Source organism: Lutjanus erythropterus, chromosome 13 (assembly GCF_056507025.1).
Source record: "Lutjanus erythropterus isolate fLutEry1 chromosome 13, fLutEry1.hap2, whole genome shotgun sequence".
Taxonomy (NCBI): Eukaryota; Metazoa; Chordata; class Actinopteri; order Lutjaniformes; family Lutjanidae; genus Lutjanus; species Lutjanus erythropterus.
The window spans coordinates 24,191,030-24,214,967 of NC_139329.1; the positions used below are offsets into that span (position 1 = coordinate 24,191,030).

The window sequence follows — 23,938 nt, forward strand, 5'->3', positions numbered from 1 at the left end:
AACGATTTGTAGGATTTTGTACATTTATAGGACTTGAAACCTGGAAATCAGCAGTACAGTGGTATTCTCTTGACAACAGAGTTTGAGCTTCCCACCCTGAGCGTGACATGAGAGGGAATATAACATGAATATAACAAATGGCTCATGTACAGCAAATATGAAAGTACAGCCCCCAGCCAGTTAGCTTAGCTTAGCATAAAGACTGGAAACAGCTTACCTGCCACTGTCCAAAGATAACAAAATGTGCCAATCAACACATACTAATTAACTGATTATACCTTGTTTGTTTAATTAAAAAAATGTGTAAAAATGGCACATTGTAATTTTATGCTAGGTTCTGTGCTGGATTATTTATTGGCCAGGAGCAGTGACTTTACTGCTGCCAGACAAAAAGCAGAGTTCCTGGTAAATTACTAAACTTACTTATAGGCAGATTTCGTTACTTTCGGACTTAGAAGAGCTAGGTTTCCCTCTGTTTTCAATCTTTATGCTAAGCTAACATGGCTGCTGGCTGTAGCTTCATATTTACTGAACATGAGCCATGGGATTAGTGTCAATCTTCTCATCTAACTCTTGGCAGGAGACCGAATAAGCATATTTCCCAAAATATCGGATTATTCCTCTAAAACATGCAACAGTAGTAAGGCACCAGCGGCACTATACAAATTCAGTCAAGATGATTTTTATATAAAAACAGTTTATTGATTTATCAACAACTGCCAACTGTACAATCCTTAGGGATGATGAAACGTGTATGCTACACAGTCTAACTTGTGTTTATGCAGAGACCATTCCCGTCTATGAGAAGATTGTAGTTGAATATTATGAAATACTGAAGAAAGCAAACAGAGCATACCCAAAATGTCAGATGTGGTAATGGCTTTGCCTGCCACCTTTATGAGTAACCATGTAAGTCCTGCAGATCAGTCACAGAGAGTCAAACGAGAGAGGCAATAATTAACTCCTGACTGATGACTAAACTTTGCTGAGTGGAGAAATGAAGATTCATACAATAGTCGAGTCAAGAGACTGAACTCAAGTCACAGCTGCTTCTCCATAAAATCCATCAGACTTCTGTTGATAGTTATCCATTTTAATGTCACTGAAAGCAGCCAGTGTTCAGCGATAGGTCTTCATTTCAAAGTTGAATTTCTGCTGACTGGGGCCAAAGGATAGACGCAACTGGAAACCCTGATTTTCTCCTCCTTCACGTCTGAAAAAAGGGCCTTTCCAGAATTCTCCACTGCTAAAATCCATGGGACAAACGTCTGTGTTCTGTGTTACAGCAAACAGCGAAGAAAAAAAAAATGCCGTTGTCAGGGAGAAAAAAAAAAAATCCAAATTAGATTTCCGAAAAGGTCATTCTGGACAACGAACATGAAAAAAAAAGCAGAGGAGGGAAAAACTGAAATAGAATATCCTCTTACAAAGTCCTAATCTAATTTCCATCCCCAGAGGGGACAGAAAATCACGGAGAGAACAAGAAAGAACCATCACAAGCGTAACTGGACACCAAAATATAAATCTATAAAAGGCCTTTTATTACTCCATTATGTACACTTTTCACAGGACCTCCAAGGAGAAGCTCCAGAGCGAAGCGCCGCTTCTTGTTGTGTCATGGAACTTTATCTCCACATTAAAAAGGACGAATAAAAAAGAAATATCCAACAAACAGAAAAACAGCAAGACATTATTTTCTTCTTAGTGCCTTAGGGAACTGCACTTGCTGTACAAGTGTTAGTTGTATGAGTGAGGAAGGGCAGAGCCGAAGGTCACAGCATCCAGGGGCCACAACAGCACCAATAACGTCCATTTCAGTCTGGCACTGCCAAACGTCCTGCCCATCCACCCCGGGGCTGCAGGCAACATCCATGCTGTCTGTGTGAGGGAAGGTAGATGGAGGAAGAGTCTACTGTTCCTGAGCACGAGCATGCTCCCATCCAAAGCAGTCTGTTCTAGTAGATCACTTCATATACAGTGGCCTTCTTGTCACCAGAGCCTGTCACAATATACTTGTCGTCTGTCGAGATGTCACAGCTCAGGACAGATGAGGATTCCTTGGACTGGAGAAGATAAAAAACAGTTTAGTTTTGGAGGCAGTCAACATTTTCATCTACATTTTGAAGTTAAATGGAGAGGATTAGCTGACTACAGGGCAAGATTAGATTGCAATGACATCAAGTTCTGGCTTGATGCCCCTCAAAAAGACTTCTTTGTCAGGTCAATAATTCAGGTTCAGTTTTCACTGATAGGAGAGTCCTGTCAGACAGCGGTCGCTGTGCCCTTCCTCTCAGAGACAACTGTGCATACTTTTGGACTGGCTGCAGACAGAGTGTATTGATCTGCATACCTGGAATATGCTGGCGCCATAAGGAGTCCTCCAAGCATTCAACAGATTGTCCTTCCCAGTGCTTACGAACCATTTACCTGCAAAAAACAACAACCATGCAATCAGACCTCTGAGGACTAAGAAGTGGGGGGAAAAATTCAGCAAATCAAGAGTTGTCAGGTCTGTAACTTTGAAAACACAACAGGCGTTCAGACTATAAAGAGGGCACTGTAGTTTTAGCGTGAATAAAATAAGACAGGCTAAAGCTGTATTTCACTTTTGGTACTGCAGCCTTTATTCACTGACAAACTAACCTACACTGTAGATTTACTACCAGAGTGACAACTTCTCTGCACACTTTTTCCTCTGCTTCCACTGTAGTCTCCATCACTCTCTAGGCCTGTTTGCATTGGACAAAAACCCACTAAAACTCACTAACATCTGGCCTTTGTCTTTCCCAGTTAAAATGACTTTGCCATAGTCAAGGCTAATTATCAGCTCCAGCTTATCAGATGGAAAACGGTGAATAAACATCCTACTTTATAGCCTGTATTATGAAGCAGCCAAATCAGGAAGTGCTGGGTTTTCAGCAGCAGTAACTTAACATTACTCCTATACAGCTGAAAGCAAACATGAAACACTAAAATAAAGCAAAAACCTCAAAGTACAAATAGCGATGTAGGAGAGAATCTAGACTTCAAACCAAGAGATTCAGTTAGAAGCTACAAACACAGTCTTTTAAAAAAGTGGTCTACAGTGTTTTCACATCATTGTATAGTATCGGCTTGCTTGTAACCTCGATGCACGTGATACTATCCATGATGGAAAGTTATTAAAAAGCATATAGGGTCAAGTTGAGCCATATCATGGACTGGAAGAGTGGCTTTATGCTGAACAGTCCCTCATTTAGTGTGTGTGTGTGTGTGTGTGTGTGTGTGTGTGTGTGTTCATACCACAGTAGGCGAACTTGAGGGAGAGGACACAGCTCTCATGCAGGTGGAGCTGATACTTGTCGGGCTTTGAGTGGTGGAGCACCTCCACGTTGCTGCTCTCCATGCCCACAGCAAGCCACTCTCCAGTCGGACAGTAGCCCAAGGAGAAGATCTGGAAATGGGACAACAGAACAGTAAATACTGACAGTTCTGGGGCTAAAAGGAAGCCGTTCTCCACAGTTTTGGTCTGTGGATGTGTGTTATCCGTCTCCTCTATGTTACTAGACTGTACCTGTGAAGTGAAGTCATGCTGCTGCAGCTGTCGACCCTCCCTCAGATCCCAGGAGCGAACAGTGTTGTCGAGACCGCCAGTCCAAAGCTTAGTGCCATCATGGGATATGTCAATACAACTTGCACCATCCGTGTGACCCTGGAACTGCCTGCAATCAAAGACAGAAGGCATACAAACATTTATTGACATCTCTTTTTAAAATGACTTGCACAACAGCAAAGCCCACACAGTGTGAATAAGTGTTTTCTTCCGACCTAACGAGAGTCTGGTTGTGCAGATCCCAAACGGCAATGTTTCCATCACTGCAGCAGGAGAAGCAGACTTTGGCGTCGGGGCTGATGGCCAAGGCGTAGCATGCCGGGGCTGAGGAGGTGAGCTCAGCCTTGATGCGGGGTGTCTGAGAAGCCAGATCCCAGATGGTCAATGTGCTGGCCTCGCCTCCAACAATCAATGTGCGGCCATCAGGCAGCAGCTTACAGGAGCGGATGTAGTTATCCCTGTTCTGTTGCACGGAGGACAAAGCGAATCAATACGTGTTCAAGGCAGTGGAACTAGAGAGAGATTTAGGAACAAGTCAGTGGGAAAGAGGATGAAAATCCTTCTGTCATAATAAACCAACCTGAGGGTATTCTCAAACCTAAAGCACAAGATGTCTGTAGTTTGTCGCGTTTACATTTTCAGGGCTGCAACTTAAGATTATTTTCTCAATTAATCAATTAGTTGTTTGGTCCATATATCAGAAAACGCAAAAATATTCAGACCAAAAATGCTTAATCGATTATCAAAATAGTTGCCGGTTAATTTAGTAGTCGATTGATAATAGAGCTCTAATTTTCGTTATCAACAGTGATTATTTGTTTAGTTCATAGACTGTCAAAAAAATCTGAAAAATGATAATTGCAGTTTCCCACAGCCAAAGGTGACACCTTGAAATTGCTTCTTTCGTCCTCCCATCAGCCCAAAACCCAAAAACTGTTCACTTAATATCATAAAATGAAAATGACTCATAAAAAGTCTGGATGGGCTCAAGATTTCTGCCTGTTAAAAGGAAGTTTCTCCTCAACCACAGTCGTCTTAGTGCTTGCTCTTGGTGGGATCTTTTGGTTTCTAAAGAGTATGGTCCAGACCTGCTCTGTTCGTAAAGCGCCATGACAAACAGTAACTCTTATGATTTGGCGCCATGCAAATAAAACTGACTAGAACAGCAAATCCTCATGTTTGAAAAATTACAAAAAGTTATTAAAATAGCTGGCAATTAATTTTCTTTCGATCAACTAATCAATTAATTGAGTAATCTTTGCAGCTGTTTAGTCAGTAATGTTCACATTTCAAGCCAACTGGAATTTATCTGAACATGTCATGCAAAGTTTATCATTTTCTGTCTTGGTTTTTGGCAGAAGTCCTTTCTTCTTTTTCACACAAACACTGAGTAAAAGCATCAGCTGTGTTTGTGTACCAGTGCATTTACTGTAAAACTGTCAGTGGGATGTGTGCCTGTTGTGGTCCTCATGTATAACAAAGGATTATCCCAATGGAGGTTGTGTATAAACAGTTCATTACCTTTCAAAACAACTGCACAAAAACAATACAGTGTAAAAAAAAAAAAAAAGTTGTTGAGATGTGAATCAGCGGCAGTCCTCACCAGACAGTCCAGTTGGGACACGGGGCTCTTGCTGCCAGGTTGGCTGATGTCCCAGATTTTGACACAGCCCTTGCCACCAGTGTAGACATGACGTGTAGGGTTGCTAATGGTAACGGCGCACACAACCTCGCCATGACTGAGCGTGTTGATCTGACGGGCGTGGCGAGGGATACCGGGGCCGATCAGGGCGTCGGGCGGGAAGGGCACAGGCTGCATCTGACCGTCTGCACTAACGTGGAAGGAGTAAGCCCTGATCACAAAGACAAATGTGTTAGTGTTTTGTAATAGGAATAATTTCACAATAATTATAAAAAGAAAACAAGAAAAATGAAAGAAACACTCAGACAAAAACAAATAGATCGACTAAGGCAAGCAGACAAAACATAAAAGAATACAATATAAAAATGAGCAAGAATAAATTATAAACAAATCAACACGGCTGCATCTGTAAAATAAGTACAATTTCATCCATCCTTTACAATATATTCTTCAGACATCCAAATATTATCAAGAAAGTAAAATCCATGTGGTAAATAAGTAACTGAAGTGTTCAACCCTTATTTTCACACTCAGATGATAAGTAAGAATAAAAAGAGCATTTTTATTGATTTTTTTTTAACAAAGTACATTTATTAAGTCTTGAGAGATTAAGATAATACACCACTGGTTTAATGTAGGTGGTTGTGGTTGTAGCTATGCAGTTGTGAAACATGTTTTTGTAATTAGAAGTAGGATTTCTATTAAATATTTCTGATTTTGGACACTTACGGTTTGCCACCAGAAATGGATGTGAGGCTGGCTGGAAGGCCTGGAGCTCTCATGTGGGTGTGAGGATCAAACCCCTGAAAAATGACAACAAGCAAACCTTTAAACAACAGATTGTTACTGACCAGTGATCACAGTCAAATCCACAAGGTGTTATTCTAAAACAGAATAGTCTGACATTTTGGAAAATATGACCTACTCATAGAAAAACAGCTCCGTAGCTCTACTAGAAGTCTAAAACTCCACGGGGAGTTTTTAACTGACAGATACGAGAGAGGTATCGATCTTTTCATCCAACTCTCGGCAAGAAAGTGAATGAATGTGTTTCCCAAAATGTCAAACTGTTCTTTTAACTATGTGCAGTGCTTTTACTTGACCCCAAATACAGCTATATAAAAGGGCAGGAAAGGGTGTTACCATGGGGGAGCGTCCGTAGGCTGCAGCTGCTGCAGCACTCATCTGAGGGGAGATGTGCAGACCAGCGTACACACCAGGACTAGTCAGGCCTCCATTCATTTCATGATGGCCCATCATGGCGAAAGGGGTGGGGTAGGAGCCTGCGATGGACAGAGGGGTGCGCAAAGCTGGGGCTGCTACAGACAAAGACAGGAGAAGGATACTGGTATGTGACATAACCGTACATTGGGAGAGGATGGAAAAAGATTATCTCCGTTGCTAGAGAGGAAAGAGAGCGGTACCAACCGAGAGCCTCCATGCCTGGTGGTTTGCCCAGGATGGGTCTGAGCCCGGGAGTGGAGCTGGTGCCAGGAGTGGGGGCGTCGTTGCGGGGGGTGGGGGTGTTGGACTTGAGGCCAGGCGTGGAGGATTTGTCATTCTGTCGAGGGAACGAGAGAGCAGGCACATTCACAATCCCGGAAACCAGGCACTGTGCAGACTGACAATTTGAGAGCAAACTGAACTTAATCCAATCTAATTCTGACAACCCTCATAGTCCTGCAGAGCCATAAACTGCTATTTATTCTAAAACCTATTATGGCCACAATGGAGATGGGGCCGTTTTTATCCCCTTACTGCTTTGGCTTTAATCTTTTAGTGAGGCAGAGGGAAAAAAATCCTGGAATAGTTAAATACATTGAGCTATTAACAGAGAAGACCTGACTGATCCTGATGCGGGACAATATTATCCCTGACGTTTAGTCATGCACTTAAAGCACCGACAGCCATTCCTAATCCACTACAGAAACCGTCCTAGATTTATTTGCACATATCCCTTTGCTCTCTCCGCAATTCTCATTTAAACCCTTTCTGTCCTAGTTTGTGCGTAACACTCAGTGTCTTACATGACTGAGCTCCTTGGCCTTGGAGGATGGGGTGCTTCCAGAGGACGCCACCGATGCAGGGCTGTTGGGTGTGTCCTTCTTTGGAGGGCGCGGCTTATCGATGCCATTTTCAGGTGGCGAGTGGGCTGGGCTGGCCCGCGGAGTGGCAGGGTCCTGGAGAAACACAGCGATAGATTTTGATGATCATTTAATGGCTTCATCTCGGTGCTTGTCAATATGCCATTTACAGTTACATGCTGTACTTCTCACCTCATTAGACACATCTACCACCAGGTCATCACTTTTCTCTCCATCACTGTCCTGTAAAGATAATTGGCAAATTAGTCACCTTAACAGATCTTTTTTCCAATGAAACCTTGAAAATACATCTCTGACCACAGCAGGGTCTAAAGGATACTTTGACATTTTAGCAGACAGGTTTATTTGCCTTCTTGCTGAGAGCTGAATGAGACCAAGAAAACTAAAAACATTCTATGCTTTGCTTGGTGCCAGACTTCGGTGCCAGTTCTACTGAAGCAAATTAAAACCAAACATCTCTATGTTGTATGACCTTTGCCTGTAAACAATTCAAGAACACTATAATAGTTTATTTGCTGTTGGTCTCGAAATAGTATCCAAATATGAAAAGTTACACGTGAAGTGTCCTTAGAAAATACTGAGTTAAGATAAATAGGTATTGCGAACAAAATCTGTATTATTCCTTCTCTCTTCCTTGTATTTCGATCTGGTGGTTGCTTTACTGTGATTGAGAGGCTAATGATAGCAATTTTATTTATACACAATATACTGTATGCCTGTTGTTTTATAGCTAAGGCTTAGTTTATAGAGTATCAATGCACAATTAATGATCAGAGGAGGTTGATAAATGTCTCACTTGTGATATTTTTAAAACATAAGCTAATTGGATACTACTTGGAGACCAACATCACATAAGAGATTGTGCTTCATTAGAAAAAAACAGTATGCTATTTTGCTAGGCATTTTGTTTAATTTGTAGAAGTATTTCTTCATCAAAGTTCATACAACACAGATATGTTGGATTCTAGTGTGCTTCTCCATGCATCTCCCATAGGCATTAATAGAAATGGCACCAAGCAGAGAGCTGCATTATTAGGTTAAGATGTAGTGATGCTTCCCTCTTTTTTCCTTAGATGATACTGGAGCAAAGAGCAGTAACTTCCTAGAGTCCTTTTGTGATGGCGAGGTTGCCAGGCCAACCATCGGAGACTCAAGGAGGTTACTTTTCCCAGCCAAAAAATTGTCCTGCACATAACCCCCTATAAAACCCCTATATAACTTGTTAAATAGCTTTAGAGCTGTTTTTTTAACCTTCAGTCATTATGCTAGGTTAAGCTAACCAACTCCTGGTTGTAGCTACATATTCAATGGACAGGCACAATATGGTGATAAGGACCCTTTTATATTACTCTCAGCAAGAAAGTAAATGAGTCGACAATTGACTCTACCAAAGTCCCGCCCCCTTTTGGACAATTAGTCAACTTTCTCCTTTTCTGTTTGCTGTACTCAGGTATGCTAAGTGCTAGGCTAAAATATGCTGAAAAGAAAAACATTTTTTGTAGGTGAGTGACATATAGTCACATCTTATGTTAGCTAATGTTAGCAAAATGAGAATAATTAGGTAGCTAATCTACATCAGTCATTATTTAGTTTTGGCCCGATATGTTGCTTTTACAAGAAAAGGAGAAAGTTGTTGAAGTTTGCTTAACTGTTATTGGAGTATGGAGCAAAAAGAGGCGGGACTTTGTAAGAGTCAGTTCTTTTCATGACTTACATATCTGCTCATGCTGTCCTTCTCTTCCACTTTGCGTTTCTTAGAATCCAAACTGTAGTCAGAGGAGCTGCGGTGCTTCTCACTGGATGTGCGTAAGCTTTCTGATGGGGATATTGAGTTATTCTGCAAAGAGAAAACCCAGATATATTTTATTACCATCGTAAAGGGGAGCAATGAGTCATTCATCAGCTACAAATTCACAGTGAACACGCTGGGCCAATCCAAACAGTAAAAATGCCTCATTCACACAACCATGGATGCTGCGGACTCTTAAAATGCAGCTGGAGGCCAGCTCCAAGCAGTACCCTGACACCAGCCAAGCCCAATCTCACACACAAGCCCGTCCCTGGCCAAACAACAGAATGGGCCGTTATCTGAACTGAAAAGGAGGAGGGCTTGTTTTCTGAGCTGGGCTCCCTCCTCCTCGTAACTGGACAACAAACAGCCTCACAGGGACATGAGCAGTGTGTTGTGGCCGAACAGAGGGCCTTTTCTCCGGAGGCAGTCAGGCTAAGCGCGCGAGAGAGGAGGGAGAAAGAGAGAGAGACTGTATGTTGTGGGCACTGGGCATTGATTGCCGCAGCGCGCTTGGGCACCATGTCAGCTCAGGCTTTGAGCTCTGATAAAGAAAGAGAATCTATATCCTGCCAGTGGGCACGGCAGCGTGGGACTGACTGGTGCTTCTTCATGGAGCCTGCCTACCCACACAAGCTGGGACAGCTCACTCCAAACACCAACAGAATGGGAGGAACTAGGCAGGTGTCCAGCGGCTTTCACAGGAGTTCGCCATTTGCCTGTAAACTGCCAAGTTCTCCTGATTCCCTCTGTCCCCTCCTCTGAAGACCAAAGCAACAACATGGACTAAGTCAGTGGCAGCCCGGAGAAGTGAACAATGGCCGATGGACTAGCAGTCTGGGCAAAGGGCCACTGTCTGCATAATGGCTGACCTTTAAAGAGATGCTTAGCGTGACTCATTAACCAAAGTCACCACTCTGCTATCAGATGACCTGGGACAAGAGCACAGAAACAAAACAGGCCTGCTAATCGCCCCAGGAGTTCCATTTCTTCAGACATGACTGCACCCATTCAGCTGGCCCAGCCTGCAGAAACACAATCTCACAGGCCCATCACAAGCCATCAGAGATCGCAGCCATTCAAATAAAACGCTTTAGCAGGTCCAGCCAGACGGGGTGGAGAAAAAGAAAACAAAACAATTCTCCATTTGTGTTCATAAATATTCATCACATGCCAAGGAGGAGAAAGAGTGAGCTGGTAAACAAGGGAGACAGTAGAAGGGATCAAATAAATCCCTTAAGAAGGGGAAGTCCAAGTCTTTCTTTAATTGTGATGAAATTACAAGGCTTCTAATCTCTCCAGCATGATACCAGTCATTTCCCTTCTGGATTAGAAGCACAGGACTTATATTCCAAACCTCATTTCCAATTAATCATTTTATTGGAAGCAGATTACAACAGTGCATGAAATCAGCGGTGGCATGCTGTTAGCAGGAATTTTTACGTGCCACAGTGGAGATGAAAATGTGATGAATTATGAAACCACCAAGCCCTGTAACAAAAAATAGTTGTGGGTTTGGACACTCACCGTGTTCTCTGTATCGCAGATATCAACAATGGCGGCCGAGGCGGTGATGAAAGCAAGTGGAGCAAAGAGAAAAACAAGTCAGTTAGCATATCATAACAGATGCTTCTGGCTGAACGTGTGAGAATCAACTGCAGGGCACAAGGCCCCTCTTATCACCGCCGTGTGTTGGAGCTGTTGAATAGCTTATGCAGTCATGGGCTGGGAATGTACCAGCTCATTACCCAGACAGAATGTGAACAGACAGGATGTGCTCCTCACCTAAGGGCCCTACGATTCTGCTCTAGAGAGTGAGAAACGCGCTGCACTAAATTGGTTTTTCCCTGTTTAACATCTATGCAATAATGTTTAAATGAATATACATTTCAATTCTTCTAAATAAACTGGTTAAAGGGATAGTTCGGGTTATTTGAAGTGGGACTGTATGAGGTACTCATCAATAGTCAATATATTAGCTGGAGAATATGCAGGTCAGCACACCCTAAGTTTGGAGAAGCAGAGAGGAGCGCCAGCACGAAAGCTAAGCAATGAACTACTGTGGACAGGGTCAGCAGCAAAAGGTATTTGAGCCACTTTAAAAGAATATTAGAATAGTTTCACTACTTTACTTTACCGTTTGACAGCATTTTCTGATGGGAAACTGCTGTTATAAAAGCTAAATCTTGCTCTCCCTTAACCAACCAAACTCCACAGGCGAACTCATTTGGGCAGCTAATGCATACTGAACACCCCCGAACTGGGGGTATGTCGACCGGCATCTACTGTAGCTGACTTCTGACTATTAAAGTACCTCATACAACCTGACTTCAAAGACGCCGAACTGCCCCTTTCAGCACTTACTGCCTAACTGGACAAGAACATGCTTGAACTCCTCACCTCTGTGTTCCAGATCGTGGTGGTTCTTCTCATCCTTCACTGGGAGGTGGGCTTGACTGCCCAGGGCGCCTAGCGCCAGCAGGCCTGATCCGGAGCCCGTCACAGGGGGGATGCCAGGCGGCTGCAGGCCCGAGGGGTGAGGCGGCAGCTGGACGGGAGGCCCGTGAGCAGCATGGGAGAGGTGCTGTGCCTGGAGCTGCTGCTGCTGTAAGTAGACAGGGAGACAGACAGACAGACACCAAGTGGGTCGGAGGGAGAGAAGGCAAGGAGAAACCACATACTAAACGTGAGGCTGATCATTTAAAGCCTGGATGATATTAGCACATTCACACATCTATTACTGTCAGGATCAGACAGCAATCCCCCTCAGTGCTATTTCCATACCAGGCCAGGGTGGCATAAGCCCCAGATCTGTGCTGAGGAGAGCAGACGTTATGACTAACGATCAACTGCTCAACACGTCTAATGCATGAGACGTGCAATCACACAGCATTAGTACAGCATGATGAGTTGAAAATAAAATGAAATACAGTGAGAACCTCTCATAGTGATCACGTCTGTCAGGGCCAAATTGATCACTGTAAGCGGATGATAATTATAACCATTTTTTCTCTTTTTCTCCATTTCTCATGGAAATTATTGATTGACATCACACAAATATAATGTAATAAAACTGACAGTGTCGCCATTTACTGAAATTTACTGACCTTTTCAAAATATAGTACAGCACTTTTGAAATGACTATAGTCTACATTACAAATTCAATTAAGATACTGTAAAAGTTGAATACACTGTAACAGCAGTTCTTAAATGTTTTCACATCTAGGACCCCTAAACTGACACAAATTAGACCACAGAGCCCTGTTTGATAAGATTTTGTCCCAGGGTCTCTCATCTGATAAAGTTTTTGCTTTCAGAAGTCTCATTACAGACAGTGAGCAGAGTGTCCTCTGATTTTTTAACACAGCTGTGCTGCTTTGGGCAAGAATTCTAGTTTTGTCTCATATCTGTCACTGTTCAGGGTATTAGTTATGCTCAAAGTTAAAATCGCTTTACTTCTAACACTTCTGCACTCCACTTTGTTTAGTTATAGAACACATAAGTAGAAACTAGAGAGTTTATACATAAATTAAAATTACAAAATTACAGTTCCAAGGGATTCATTAAGAAATTTTAATCCTGATTCTGCTTCCTACACATACTGCACTAGTTTCAACTTAAACCGTGTACTGCAAACACCATATATACCATATATAAACCTGGCTATCTATTCATGAAAATGAAATAATCATGTGACCGGTTTTTGACCTGGCCCCTCAAAGAACCGAAATCGAGAATTGCTATGAAGTGAAATCAATAAGCAGAATGTGAATCAGAACTGTTAAAATGCGAACAACACTGAGTCTTAAGCAGCAGCAGCCTCATGCAGCAGCTGGAATTACAGTTGTTTTAATATTGTTTTCCATATGTTGACGTACAAAAACCCTCAAAATGAGCACTCGAAGCAGACCACTGTATTACTTTAAGCAAATTATTTAAACAGTAATTGTATAAGATTTATTCTCTCCCAAGCTTTTTCATCCACATAAGTGGTTAATGACTATAACTGTGGTCTCTGTAAGAGGTTTCCACTGTAATTTTCATTCTAAAATCAACAATAGACAGCAAATCAAAGTTTTATTCAATCACCGTTTAACACAGATGAATTTATTTCACATCAGGTAAACATTTCATACTGCAGCACCACAACACTCCTATGCCATCAGTGAGTTGAGCAATCCTCTTAAGGAACATGAAGCTGTGTAGGAATCTGTCAGCCTGTGGGCTAAACAACTTCCTGCTTTTTAAACACTTGGAAAACACAACCAGCGTCTATTTACTCCTCTCATATTCATGTTGCTGGATTAACAGAACATGAATCATTTGCACACCCAAACTTTAAGAGACCGAGGGAACACTAAGTGCCAGAAGCTGGCACTCCTTCCCTCTCACTCTGAGTGTTCGAGTGTGTATGTGTGTGTGTTTGTGTGTGTACGTCTGGAAGGCTGCTCCGGGAGCCAGGACCAGGGGTCCCATGCTGGCACTCAGTCAACCCTCCAATATTCACCATCAATATTTGAAAGGCACAGGGAAATGGATGGGAGTTAAAAGGCACTCAGCATGGAAGTAAGCAGTTTAAAGCAAGGTTAAATAATACTTAGCTGAGACACCAATAAAAACATCAGCAATTTATTACCCGTCTACGAGCCAGCTGAATAATTCAGCTGCTGTTACAGCATGCACCTCCTCTCTTTTACAAGACAGACTTCAATCAGTGACCATTTATGGCCATTTCAGGAAGATTATGACTGGGGAGGTGGTACAACACACAGAACAACGTGGTGGAGCTGCCTAACACATGGTTAAAAATACATTAAAGGAGCAATATGTAACAATTGTGCATCCAGAAATGAGTACTGCAGTCTTAAACATCGAGTTAGAGCCATAGATGGTATATTAAATAGGTTGAAATCCTATTTGATATATGATCTAGTTTCCCTCGCCCCCTCCTCAGATGAAAGGAAGCTGAGGCAGGCTACAGGAACAATGCAGGAGTGCAAGATGAGTGCAACATTGTAATCCGACAACTACAAACAAAAGTCCACTGCTACAAAAATACACACTCTGGAGAATAGATTTGAAATTTCAAAAGAGAATCTGATGACATATTGTGGTCATTTTATGACTTATTGTAGTAAATATATTGCAGATTTCTCTGGTAACTCAGTAAAAAATCTACTCTTGAGTTCTTACTTATCTCTTTTTAAAAGAGAGATACTCAATCACAAGGCGCAGACAACTGAAATATGTCCTTAAAAATTATATCTGGAGGGTAATTTTAATTGCTTATTGCCCTCTACTGTATCTGCCCTGAAGGTAGGGAAGACCAGATTGGAAAATAGTGAGGTTTTTAACTTGCAGCCTTGTCCTTCGCTCCATAGTGCAGATGTCAATCCAATTACAAAATGTACAAAGGACACAGAGGGAGAGAGAAAGAGAAAGAGAGAGCGAGTGTGTTATAATATTGTGTCCATGAGGGAAATTAAGGAGCCAGTTCATTGGCAGGGGAGAGCCATCCTTGCTCATTGTGTTTAATGAGGCACTGATGGGTAATATGCATGGTTGATCAGCAAGAGCCCTCATTAGAGGGCCATAAATGAAGACAATAATAAATAAAGAAAGGAGTCTGGCCTATTTCCTCTAATTTAATATTCCAAGATAAAGACCTACTCTTTGCCCCTTTTTTTCTCAGACTGAGTGTAGCTACAGAAAAAAAACACACACACAGGCAAAATTGAGCAAATGTATTATAGTACTCTCTAGTGTACTAAATACACTAACTATTGTGAAACGCACAGCACTTGGACAGAGGAAGTGCCATGCAACATGCACAAGCCCTTCAAGCCCAGACGTGTGCACACACCAAGTACTTTGACAACAGCATGGCACATACAGATATGTGTGAATGCCACTGACCATGAGAGCAGGGTAGGCAGCCTGCTGCTGCTGAAAAGGAGGACAGAAAACGGTCAGGGCTACAGCTGCTCTACATGTCCGTTCTCTATTAATATATACTGCAAATGATGGTGTTGCAGACAAAAGGAATCTCATTTACCTTAACACCCTGCAAAGGGATAGTTCAGACACCTATGAAGTGGGGTTTTATGCAGGCACCAGCATGGGAGCAAAAGCAATGAACTGCTGTGGACATTGTCAGCGGAAAAATTTATATTAGCCTTTTAAAAAAGGTTCACCTCAAAAAAAAGAAGAAGAAGAAGAAGAAGAAATTAGCATTATTTTCAGTGTATGTTATATTATGGATATTTTACTGCATTACTTTACTGTCAGACAACCTTTTTATAAGCTAAATATCACTCTCTCCAAACCAACCAAACTCCATATGCAAAATCAGTATTTTTGCCTTGTAGAACATGGGAGTTGCTGGTCTATTGCTGCCTCATTATGTTTGTTTGTTTGTGTTATTGTATGACTTAAGTGTTTTAAAAGGATAGTTTGGATTCACCAAATTCACACAATAACACAAACAAGGTAACAGATTGAGGCAGCTGTAGACCAGCAACTTGTGTTTTGCAGCTTAAATTACTGGTTTTGCCTATGGAGTTTGGTTAGTTTGGAGAGTGATATTTGAGCAATACTTGACTTAAATATTATCATATTCTAAATATACTGGACACTAAACTGATATTAACTATTTTTAGGTGGACCTTTTGTAAGTGGCTAAAATACCTTTTGTTGCTAACCCTGTCCACATACATCCATTACTTAGCTTCTGTGCTGGTGCTCCTGTCTGTTTTTCCAAACTGGGGGCGTGAAGGTAACACACCGACCATGAATAATTTCCTCATTCAACCTTACATCAAATCATCTGATCTGTCTTGTTAATGCAAAGCCACTGGGTGGGGTTCATCCAGAAGACCACTCACTGAGAGGAAGCAGGGCTCATCTGAACTATACTCCTTGGCTGCCTTGAAGATTTTGTGTTTTCTAATCAAACAGGAAGCACCACCTGTCAGGTTCATCTCGACGCAAGCAGATGCCCTAGTTGCATCCTATTAATGGCCCTCAGCCCCATCAATAAGGCATGCAGCTGGCTCCTGGATGCTGCTGCCTGTCTGCCTGGCACGCTCTTTCACCCCACCTTGGTTTACAATATGCATGAGGATTTTGGCATGCCTACAGAGCTTCTCCTCAATGAATAACTAATGGAGAGGTATTCCTAAAACATACAGTAGCTACATTTCCACCTCCTCTGACATGAGCAACCAACCAGCATGACTTGGGTCGAGGCTGGGTGCCAAATGGGACCATATACTGAAAATCATGAATGGGCTCATCCAATATTTTATAAAATGTAGATTCAATTTAAAAATATATCCAACAGAGAGCTACAAGTTCAAAAGTACAGCGATATTCCAGTGTTGTATTGTTCTCAATGAGACGCATGAAAGGAGATTCCTTCAGACAAAATCCTCTTAATGTGGGATTCTGTGGTCTAATGTGAATCTTTTATGGGGGTTGTTGACATGAAAAAGTTTGGAGACTCCGGGATTTAGTTAATCAATTAGTCAGTTGAAAGAAAAAGAATTGCCAGTCACTATTTTGATAATAAATTAATTGTTTTTTCAGCCAAAAAATGTGAAACTAACTATTTTCTTTGTTTTTTATTGAAGTAAATGAAGAGTCTTGGTTTTAGACTGTTGGTTGGACAAAAGAAGCAACGTCAAGAAGCAAAGTAAGATTAACATTTTTCACACTTTACAGGCTACACAATGAATCAATTAATTGTGAAAATAATTGGCTGATTACTTGATACTGAAAATAAGAATTAATCGCAGCCCTAGAAAATCACAAACACAAAAAGGAGCTACAAATCAAGTCTTTATGTACAACATCTGCTTGCAGCTGCTCTGCCCTGATGAAAGTGTAATAATGCATCCTCTTCTGTCCAACAGATAAAAAAAACAAAACAAACCACTCTCAATCACCTACTAAGACACCTTCTCAGAAATGTTCTAGGGAGCAATTATCCTGGAGAAAAGGTCACAAAGGGGTCATTAATTGAATTCCAATATGTGCCTCCAGTCATCAAGTCAGCCTTTTGGGCCAGCCTCTTCTGCATGCTAAAGACTGCAAGATTCAACTGTAGTAATAAGATCACCGATCGCCTGAGCGTTGTATCAGGGGTGACACCAATCACTTCTGCTTTTGGAGTGCAGGGTTAGTCTGGCTGATCAATGAGGAGCAGATGGTGTTTTGAAGCCATGATGAACGCCATACTTTACTGCTCGGTGCTGCGGTGAGCAAGAGAACGGCCCAGCAGAGCTGTGATGGCTGACTGCTGTCTGTACCGTCTCAGCTAGCTCGCAGCGCTGGTTGTGTTCTGCTAACCCTCAGCCTTTTAATTCCCACAGCTATCCAGGTCAGCAGTGAGGGATGAGGCTCCTCGTTAAAACCTTAGCCAATTAAAGCAATACAGGCTGCGAAGGGGATCTCAAGAGCTCTCAGGCTCGCATTTATAAACACACAACAAGGCAGTGAAGACGCCACAGAGACCAAAGCCGGAGCAACAGACCAGCTCTCTAGAGCCACACATGTTGTGTATATGGTTTGAATATATTGGTGAAGAATATAGCAGAAAAATGGAAAAAAAATATATATCAACACATTCAAGAAGAGGCAAATCTGCACTACAACTTTGGTTGGTAGTGTATCACATTTTTCGGGCGCAGATCCCAGGGGAGACTTGTCCACCCTAACTTGTAAAAAACATGTAGTTACCCCCCCCCAATCTGTTTTATAAAAGCAGCTTCCACTTTTGAAATAATCCATACATAAACACTACACTTTGTCACTTTCATCTGGTGAAAACAGGCACTGTGCCACATCAGTTCATTACGGGTTACTTAATGATGTTACTGAGTGAATGTAGATCGAAGTGAATCAGAAAAGAGTCTTAGTGATGATGTAACTAAGAATTCCTTTTAGAATGGAGTTTGGTTTAGCAGTCAGCCCCTTGAAAAACTGCCAGGAGCAGAGTGTATTTTAATGTGAATAATTCACATAAACTGAGCTGACCTACCATCTAATAATGAACCTTGTAAACAGCATAAAGTAGCGTAGGATGGAGCCAAAAACTGACCTGTTTTTTACTTGTCTCAGTTTGTAGTTAAGGGTAATATATTCTGCAAAAAAAGGTGAGAAAATGCAAAATTTCAAGCCATTTTTAAGGTTTGAGCCCAACTCAAACTCTTAGGTTTTACCAACTAATGTTTTGGGTTTAAGAAAAGTAAATCATCTCAACAAAAGATTTTACATCAGTAGTTTAGTTTAGTTAGTTAACTTAAAAACTTCAGAGTCTGAATTTGATTTAAAACTCAACAATCTAGTGCAGCAGTCTAGTGCAATCGGCACCAAAAGCAATCAAAATAGAGACAGCGACTCTTTTCCACCCCAGGTCCGAGAAGATAAGTCCAGGACTAAATTTTATCTCTGCCTCCCCACTAGATTGTAATGAGATCTGCGCCCTTGATCACATCCTATTCACTTAACAGTTCAGACAACTTGCATAAAGAAGACATGGACATGAAAAAGCACTATCTACAGTGATTATCTTTGTGCAGGTTTGTCCCTAACCAAGGTCAAATAAAAGAATAAAAGGGGGTATACACACGGTGAGAGGCAGATTGGGAAGTCCACGTACCCCGATGATAGCATTCAGCTCGGTCATAGTCACCTGCTTAGCCCGCTCCACTGCCTGAGCAACCTGCTGTTGGTGCTGTGGGAAGACATTTACAAAAAGATGATTGCCAGCAGCTATCACACACACCCACACTCACGTATCTGTGAGTTTCACACTTAATTTTAATAGTGCTGCTGCAATTTTAAAAGTGAGGGCAAACTGCCACACACTGCACAATGTACAATAAATAAGTGACTTTATTTCAGCGCTAAACTGTGACACTGTTTAAGAGCCACATTCAGAACTCACCTCTTGTGACAGGAAAGGCATAATTTGAGCCAGAATTGCGTTGAGCCGTTTGGCAATCTCCGTCTGTGAAAACAAAAAGAGGAGCAAAAATGAGAGTGTAAAGTATGAAACAGACAGTGACTTCATATAACCCCGCCTTTAATGTTTACACCGATTAAGTCAATTACTGCGGCAATCAGAACTGCTTGACTCAACATCCTCTAAACAGCGTGATATTGACATTTGAAATATTTAAAACATTAGGAGAGCCCAGGGGGATGGAGCACAGCTGTGCTGAGAGTGCACTCCATGCTAAACGGATATGAGCAGGCAGAGTGCTGCTGTGTTGAGAGGATCCTCTCTCACTCTGCCCTCCTTCCCCTCATCTGCAACTGCGGTGTCCTGCAGTTAACCTCGGAGTTAAACCACACAACCACACCCTACTAACCAGACAGCACTGTTTACTTACATGTGACGGTTTACATTAGGGGTTATAACTGCAGTTTGAGCAAACTTTACAAACCGTAATGACCTCGAGGGTAATGCACCTCAAATCTATGATCAATACCATTAGAGGACAACTGCCAGCCTGTCAACATTAAAGGGATAGTTTGGATTATTTGAAGTGGGGTTGTATGAGGTACTTAGTCCACAGTCAGTGTATTACCTACATTAGATGTCGGTCAACATGCCCTCAGTCTGGAAAAGCAGCAAATGTAGAAAGCTAAACAATGGACTGCTGTGGACGTGATCAGCAACAAAAGGTATTTTTGAAGTCCATTAAGCCACTTGAGGTCCACCTAAACAAAAGTGCAAGTGTACACTGTATTTAAAATATTTTCAGCACTTAATCTTGCTGTCAGACTGCCTTTTTTGGACAGGAAACTGCAGTTTTTTACCCCAAATATCACTCTTTCCAAACCAACCAAACTCCAAAGGCAAAATCAGTCATTTTACTTCACAGAACACATGATTTACTGGTATACCACTGCCTTGATTTATGTATTTATTTTTGTGTGGCTTTGGTGATTCTTAACTATCCTTTTAAAACACATAAGTCACACAGTAACACCTAACTAATTGATGCAGCTATAGACGAGCAACTCCTGTGTTTTGCGAGGTTGGTTGGTTGGTTGAGTGATATTTGGCTTATATTATGCCAGTTTCCGGTTGGAAAAGGTTGGAAAAGGTTGGAAAAGGCTGTCTGATGGCAAAGTAAAGTGGTGAAAATATAATAGATATAAAGCACACTTAAACTGATGTAGTTTTTTTTTTTAAGTGGGCTTTCTTTAAGTGGCTAAAATAACATTTGCTGCTGACCCAGCAGCAGTTCATTGCTTTGCTTCAATGCTGGTGCCCCTCTCTGCCTCTCAAAATTGGGGGAATGCTGACCGCCATCCACTGTATCCAATACGCTGGCTATCAAGAGGTACCTCATTCAACCCCACATCAAATAATCTGAACTAGCCCTTTAAGAGTGCAGAATGCTAGAGCTCTGCCTTTCCAAGACTGAAGCCTGGGCCATTTCTCAGTGCAATCAGCTGCCCAGCCAACCACCCTCCCAACCTCCCATCCATCCACTGAGCCCTGCCTCCATTCTTCTGCTTGTCTACCAACTGCCATGGCAACGGCTGCAGCCCTATCTTGCTGGGATCATTATGCAAATGGCACCTCTGCTTGACCGTAACAGGCTTTAAAATCATATTACGTGCTTGGAGGCAGGTCATTAAATTGAATTTTCAGCCTGTCGATCACATGAACGGAGCAAATGAATGGTGGATAAAAAAGAGCAATGGGAGGAGGTGTGATGATACACCCCCTCTCCCCTCCACCCTCCTCCCCTGTAAAAACACTGCACAGCCGGCTTGTTCTGCCTCCTTCTTCTTCCAGGGGATGGGGAGATGAGACTCTCAGGTTCAAGCTCTGCGCTGGGAGCAGAAAAATAACAGTGCCAAAGCTACATCATCTATGGAATTTATGAGCTGCAGTTCAACCCAAGGCCACTGCGGAACACAAACACATCACAGGGATTTTCTCCCGATTTTTCATTTGGAGCAGCACACACAATGTACTTTGCAGACCGCCAGCTTATTTATTACACATGGCAGAAATGCCAGGCCGTTTTGGCAGCCCAGACATATTACCTCTGAGCAGAGCCAGAGAGATTGGAGAGTAATGTCCAACAGAACGAGACCTGCTGACCCAAGCTGCAACATGGATAGCCACTTAGCCGCGCAGGCCAGCAGCACAAACAACAAGCTGAAGATGAAATATTGCATGAAACAAAGTAAAGCCTGAGATCACAGGCAATAATGTGAAACAAATATATGGTAGTGTGTAGGGCTGAACAATTAATGGACATTTTATTGAAATCACAGTACAGCCTACTGCAATTTTCAAATCGCAGGAGGCATAATATTTGTTAAAGGCCAGCAATGTCCTGGCCTACACATCAAATTCTACAGACTGAAACCTCCTACAAGGAGTCTTTAACTATTTATGAAACGGTTTCAATCTAATACTGATGCCTCTGTATGACCTTCATAAGCGAACGAGACCATTTGTGAGAAGACTGGCTGTTTCTGTATAGTGATTCTTAATGATTCTCCATGAAATCAGATGAAACAAGCCTGTTTTTACATTTTTTCAGACAAACCTACAGTGAACAGTACATTAGTTAGTTAAAAGGAAGAAGGGGGATAATTTTATTTTTAATGTTATGTTTCGAGGCTATGGTGGAGGAAACAGTACCACTTTTGTCCACAGAAGCCTCCACTGTTGTAGCTTTAAGAAGAATCATTTTATTATGTTTGTCAATGAAAATTATAGTAATGATGTGGCAGGTATCATTCCTTTTAATATCACAAATTATATTGCAATTGACCAAATTCTGGTTAAAACATGAGCTAAGCCTAGCACACAGCATATCTAACTACAGGAAATGGGAAAGGAGTAAGTTGACCGAGCTTGCTTAACTTTTATTGGAGAACAGAGCAAAAATGGGCAGGACTTCAGAACGGTCAATTGCAATATCACTCAAAATAATCACAGTTAGATACTGTTTCTAAATAGTTCAGCTCTTGTAGCATGTATTTTAAAAGTACAATAGTTCATAGTTGATTCTGACTTGATTGCTGTCTGCAGGCAAAGAAAAACTCTGAACTCCTCTGACATGCAATAAATGTGACCTACAACCAATAAAGCAATGAAAGGGTTTTATGAGCATTAGTATTAATACAAAGCAGTAAGTGCTCTTGCAAGAGCTCAAGAACGCCCTCAGAAATGGTTGAAAAGCTAGTGAGCCTGTATAATCCATGTTTGTTGAGATAAGCCATGTCAATAGCAGTCGAACATTTGACAGGATTTGTGAAAAGGCCTTGAGCGCACAGTCCATTCCTCTGTAGCTTAGTGTCATGGTGACAGCTGGCTGGGAGAGGTCAGGAGGTGGCTGATCTACTGTGCCCTAAACAACTGGCAGCCTCCACACTCTCACAACACAACATGCAAATACATGGAAAAGGCATCAACTCAGCTCACCGCCGCTGCTGTCAGAATAGATACAGTGCAGTGCTGGGAGGATTTTTTTTTTTTTGTTCTGCTGGCAGATAAAAATGGGGCTGTTGTCACTTTAAGTAGATGACAGCTTGGCCCTTGAGAGGCCAGCTTTGCGCTGCTGCTACACAATTACAGGTACTCGGACCTGTGTAGCACCACTCTAAGAGCACTCTCAGGCTGGCTTGTCAATGGTGTGCAGAAAGGTATTCGCCTGTTGCTATCAGCAGCGGGAAAATGGAGTTGAGACACTGATGAGTATTAAATACAGAGGGAAAAACCACTGGTAGCTCTGGTCACATGATCCATCTATAAACAATACTTGACTAGTCAGATTTAGAGGGCCTCCAATTTGTCCAAGATGACAGCATCGCACCTTTCTTGATTTTTCTAGTGGGAAGAAAATTAGACTAGTGCTTCAGCGGCGGCTCATCTAAACCAGAAAATGAAGCGTGTTTCCACTAAACTGAGAGCTGCACGAAGCCTCGGAGCCTCTGTTAATGTGAAGCAAGTCCAGAACACATTTCTAATTGGTGTTTGAAGTTATCTGTATTGATCTGGCATAGGCCAAAAGCCTGCCTTAATGGACGCATGAGTCATTACTATGATTAACCTCATCAGCTACGGCAGTAAGTCAGGTGATTTTCTTGGGTAAAGGACGACTGCGATCGTAAAACAATAAACTTATTCTAACAAAGACAGCAAAAGCCATACTGCTTATACTCTCAACAAAACTATAAATGCAACACTTTTGTTTTTGCCTCAAATTTCCACGAGTTGAAGTAAAAATCTGAGTTCGTCTTTGCACCCAAAAGGTTTATTTCTGTCAAATTTGTTAAAATCCACGCATTAGAGATTAAACAGCCTGATTATGACACAGTTGGACTGGTCACAATAAAAGGCCATTCTAAAATGTGAAGTGTTATCTTATCTTGAAAAAAAAAACAACACATTTATTAGGCACTGAACTATGGCTATCTCAAACAGGGCAATAGATATCAAAAGCATACATTACAGCCTCCCAGTCATGTTTATTACTGTCATAAACTTTAGACTCTTCTACTTTGGGGTAACTGTTGACTCTTTGCCTCCACCTTCTAATGGATGTATTGCTTGACATCCAAGCCACCATAAAGGATGCATGGAAGTATGTTGGCAGTGATGGTTACATCTTTTGAAATGGATGTATCTAATTTAGTAAAGGTGACATAAATGAGCCTTTACATCTTTTATTTTAGAAATACGCACAAAAACAAAAGTATTGCATTCATATTTTGTCGAATGTGTAAGTGGACCTGACACCCAACAGTTCACAAACTGTTATTATCAC

The 23,938-nt window shown here is 41.8% G+C and overlaps 1 protein-coding gene across 1 annotated transcript in view; it reads right to left on the reverse strand.

Moving 5' to 3' along the window:
- Positions 1 to 677: 677 nt before the first annotated feature.
- Positions 678 to 23,938, reverse strand: part of tle3a (TLE family member 3, transcriptional corepressor a) — a 29,976-nt gene continuing 6,715 nt past the window's right edge. Inside the window, exons 6-21 of the mRNA XM_084734954.1 lie at positions 19,078 to 19,140; positions 18,760 to 18,864; positions 11,529 to 11,730; positions 10,656 to 10,663; positions 9,054 to 9,176; positions 7,511 to 7,561; positions 7,262 to 7,414; positions 6,663 to 6,795; positions 6,378 to 6,553; positions 5,964 to 6,037; positions 5,196 to 5,445; positions 3,808 to 4,055; positions 3,554 to 3,701; positions 3,283 to 3,433; positions 2,351 to 2,427; positions 678 to 2,063 (exon numbers count right to left, since the gene is read on the reverse strand). Of these exons, the coding sequence (XP_084591080.1) occupies positions 1,956 to 2,063; positions 2,351 to 2,427; positions 3,283 to 3,433; positions 3,554 to 3,701; positions 3,808 to 4,055; positions 5,196 to 5,445; positions 5,964 to 6,037; positions 6,378 to 6,553; positions 6,663 to 6,795; positions 7,262 to 7,414; positions 7,511 to 7,561; positions 9,054 to 9,176; positions 10,656 to 10,663; positions 11,529 to 11,730; positions 18,760 to 18,864; positions 19,078 to 19,140 (2,070 nt within the window). The 3' untranslated portion in view covers positions 678 to 1,955. The remainder of the gene's footprint in view (positions 2,064 to 2,350; positions 2,428 to 3,282; positions 3,434 to 3,553; positions 3,702 to 3,807; positions 4,056 to 5,195; positions 5,446 to 5,963; positions 6,038 to 6,377; positions 6,554 to 6,662; positions 6,796 to 7,261; positions 7,415 to 7,510; positions 7,562 to 9,053; positions 9,177 to 10,655; positions 10,664 to 11,528; positions 11,731 to 18,759; positions 18,865 to 19,077; positions 19,141 to 23,938) is intronic.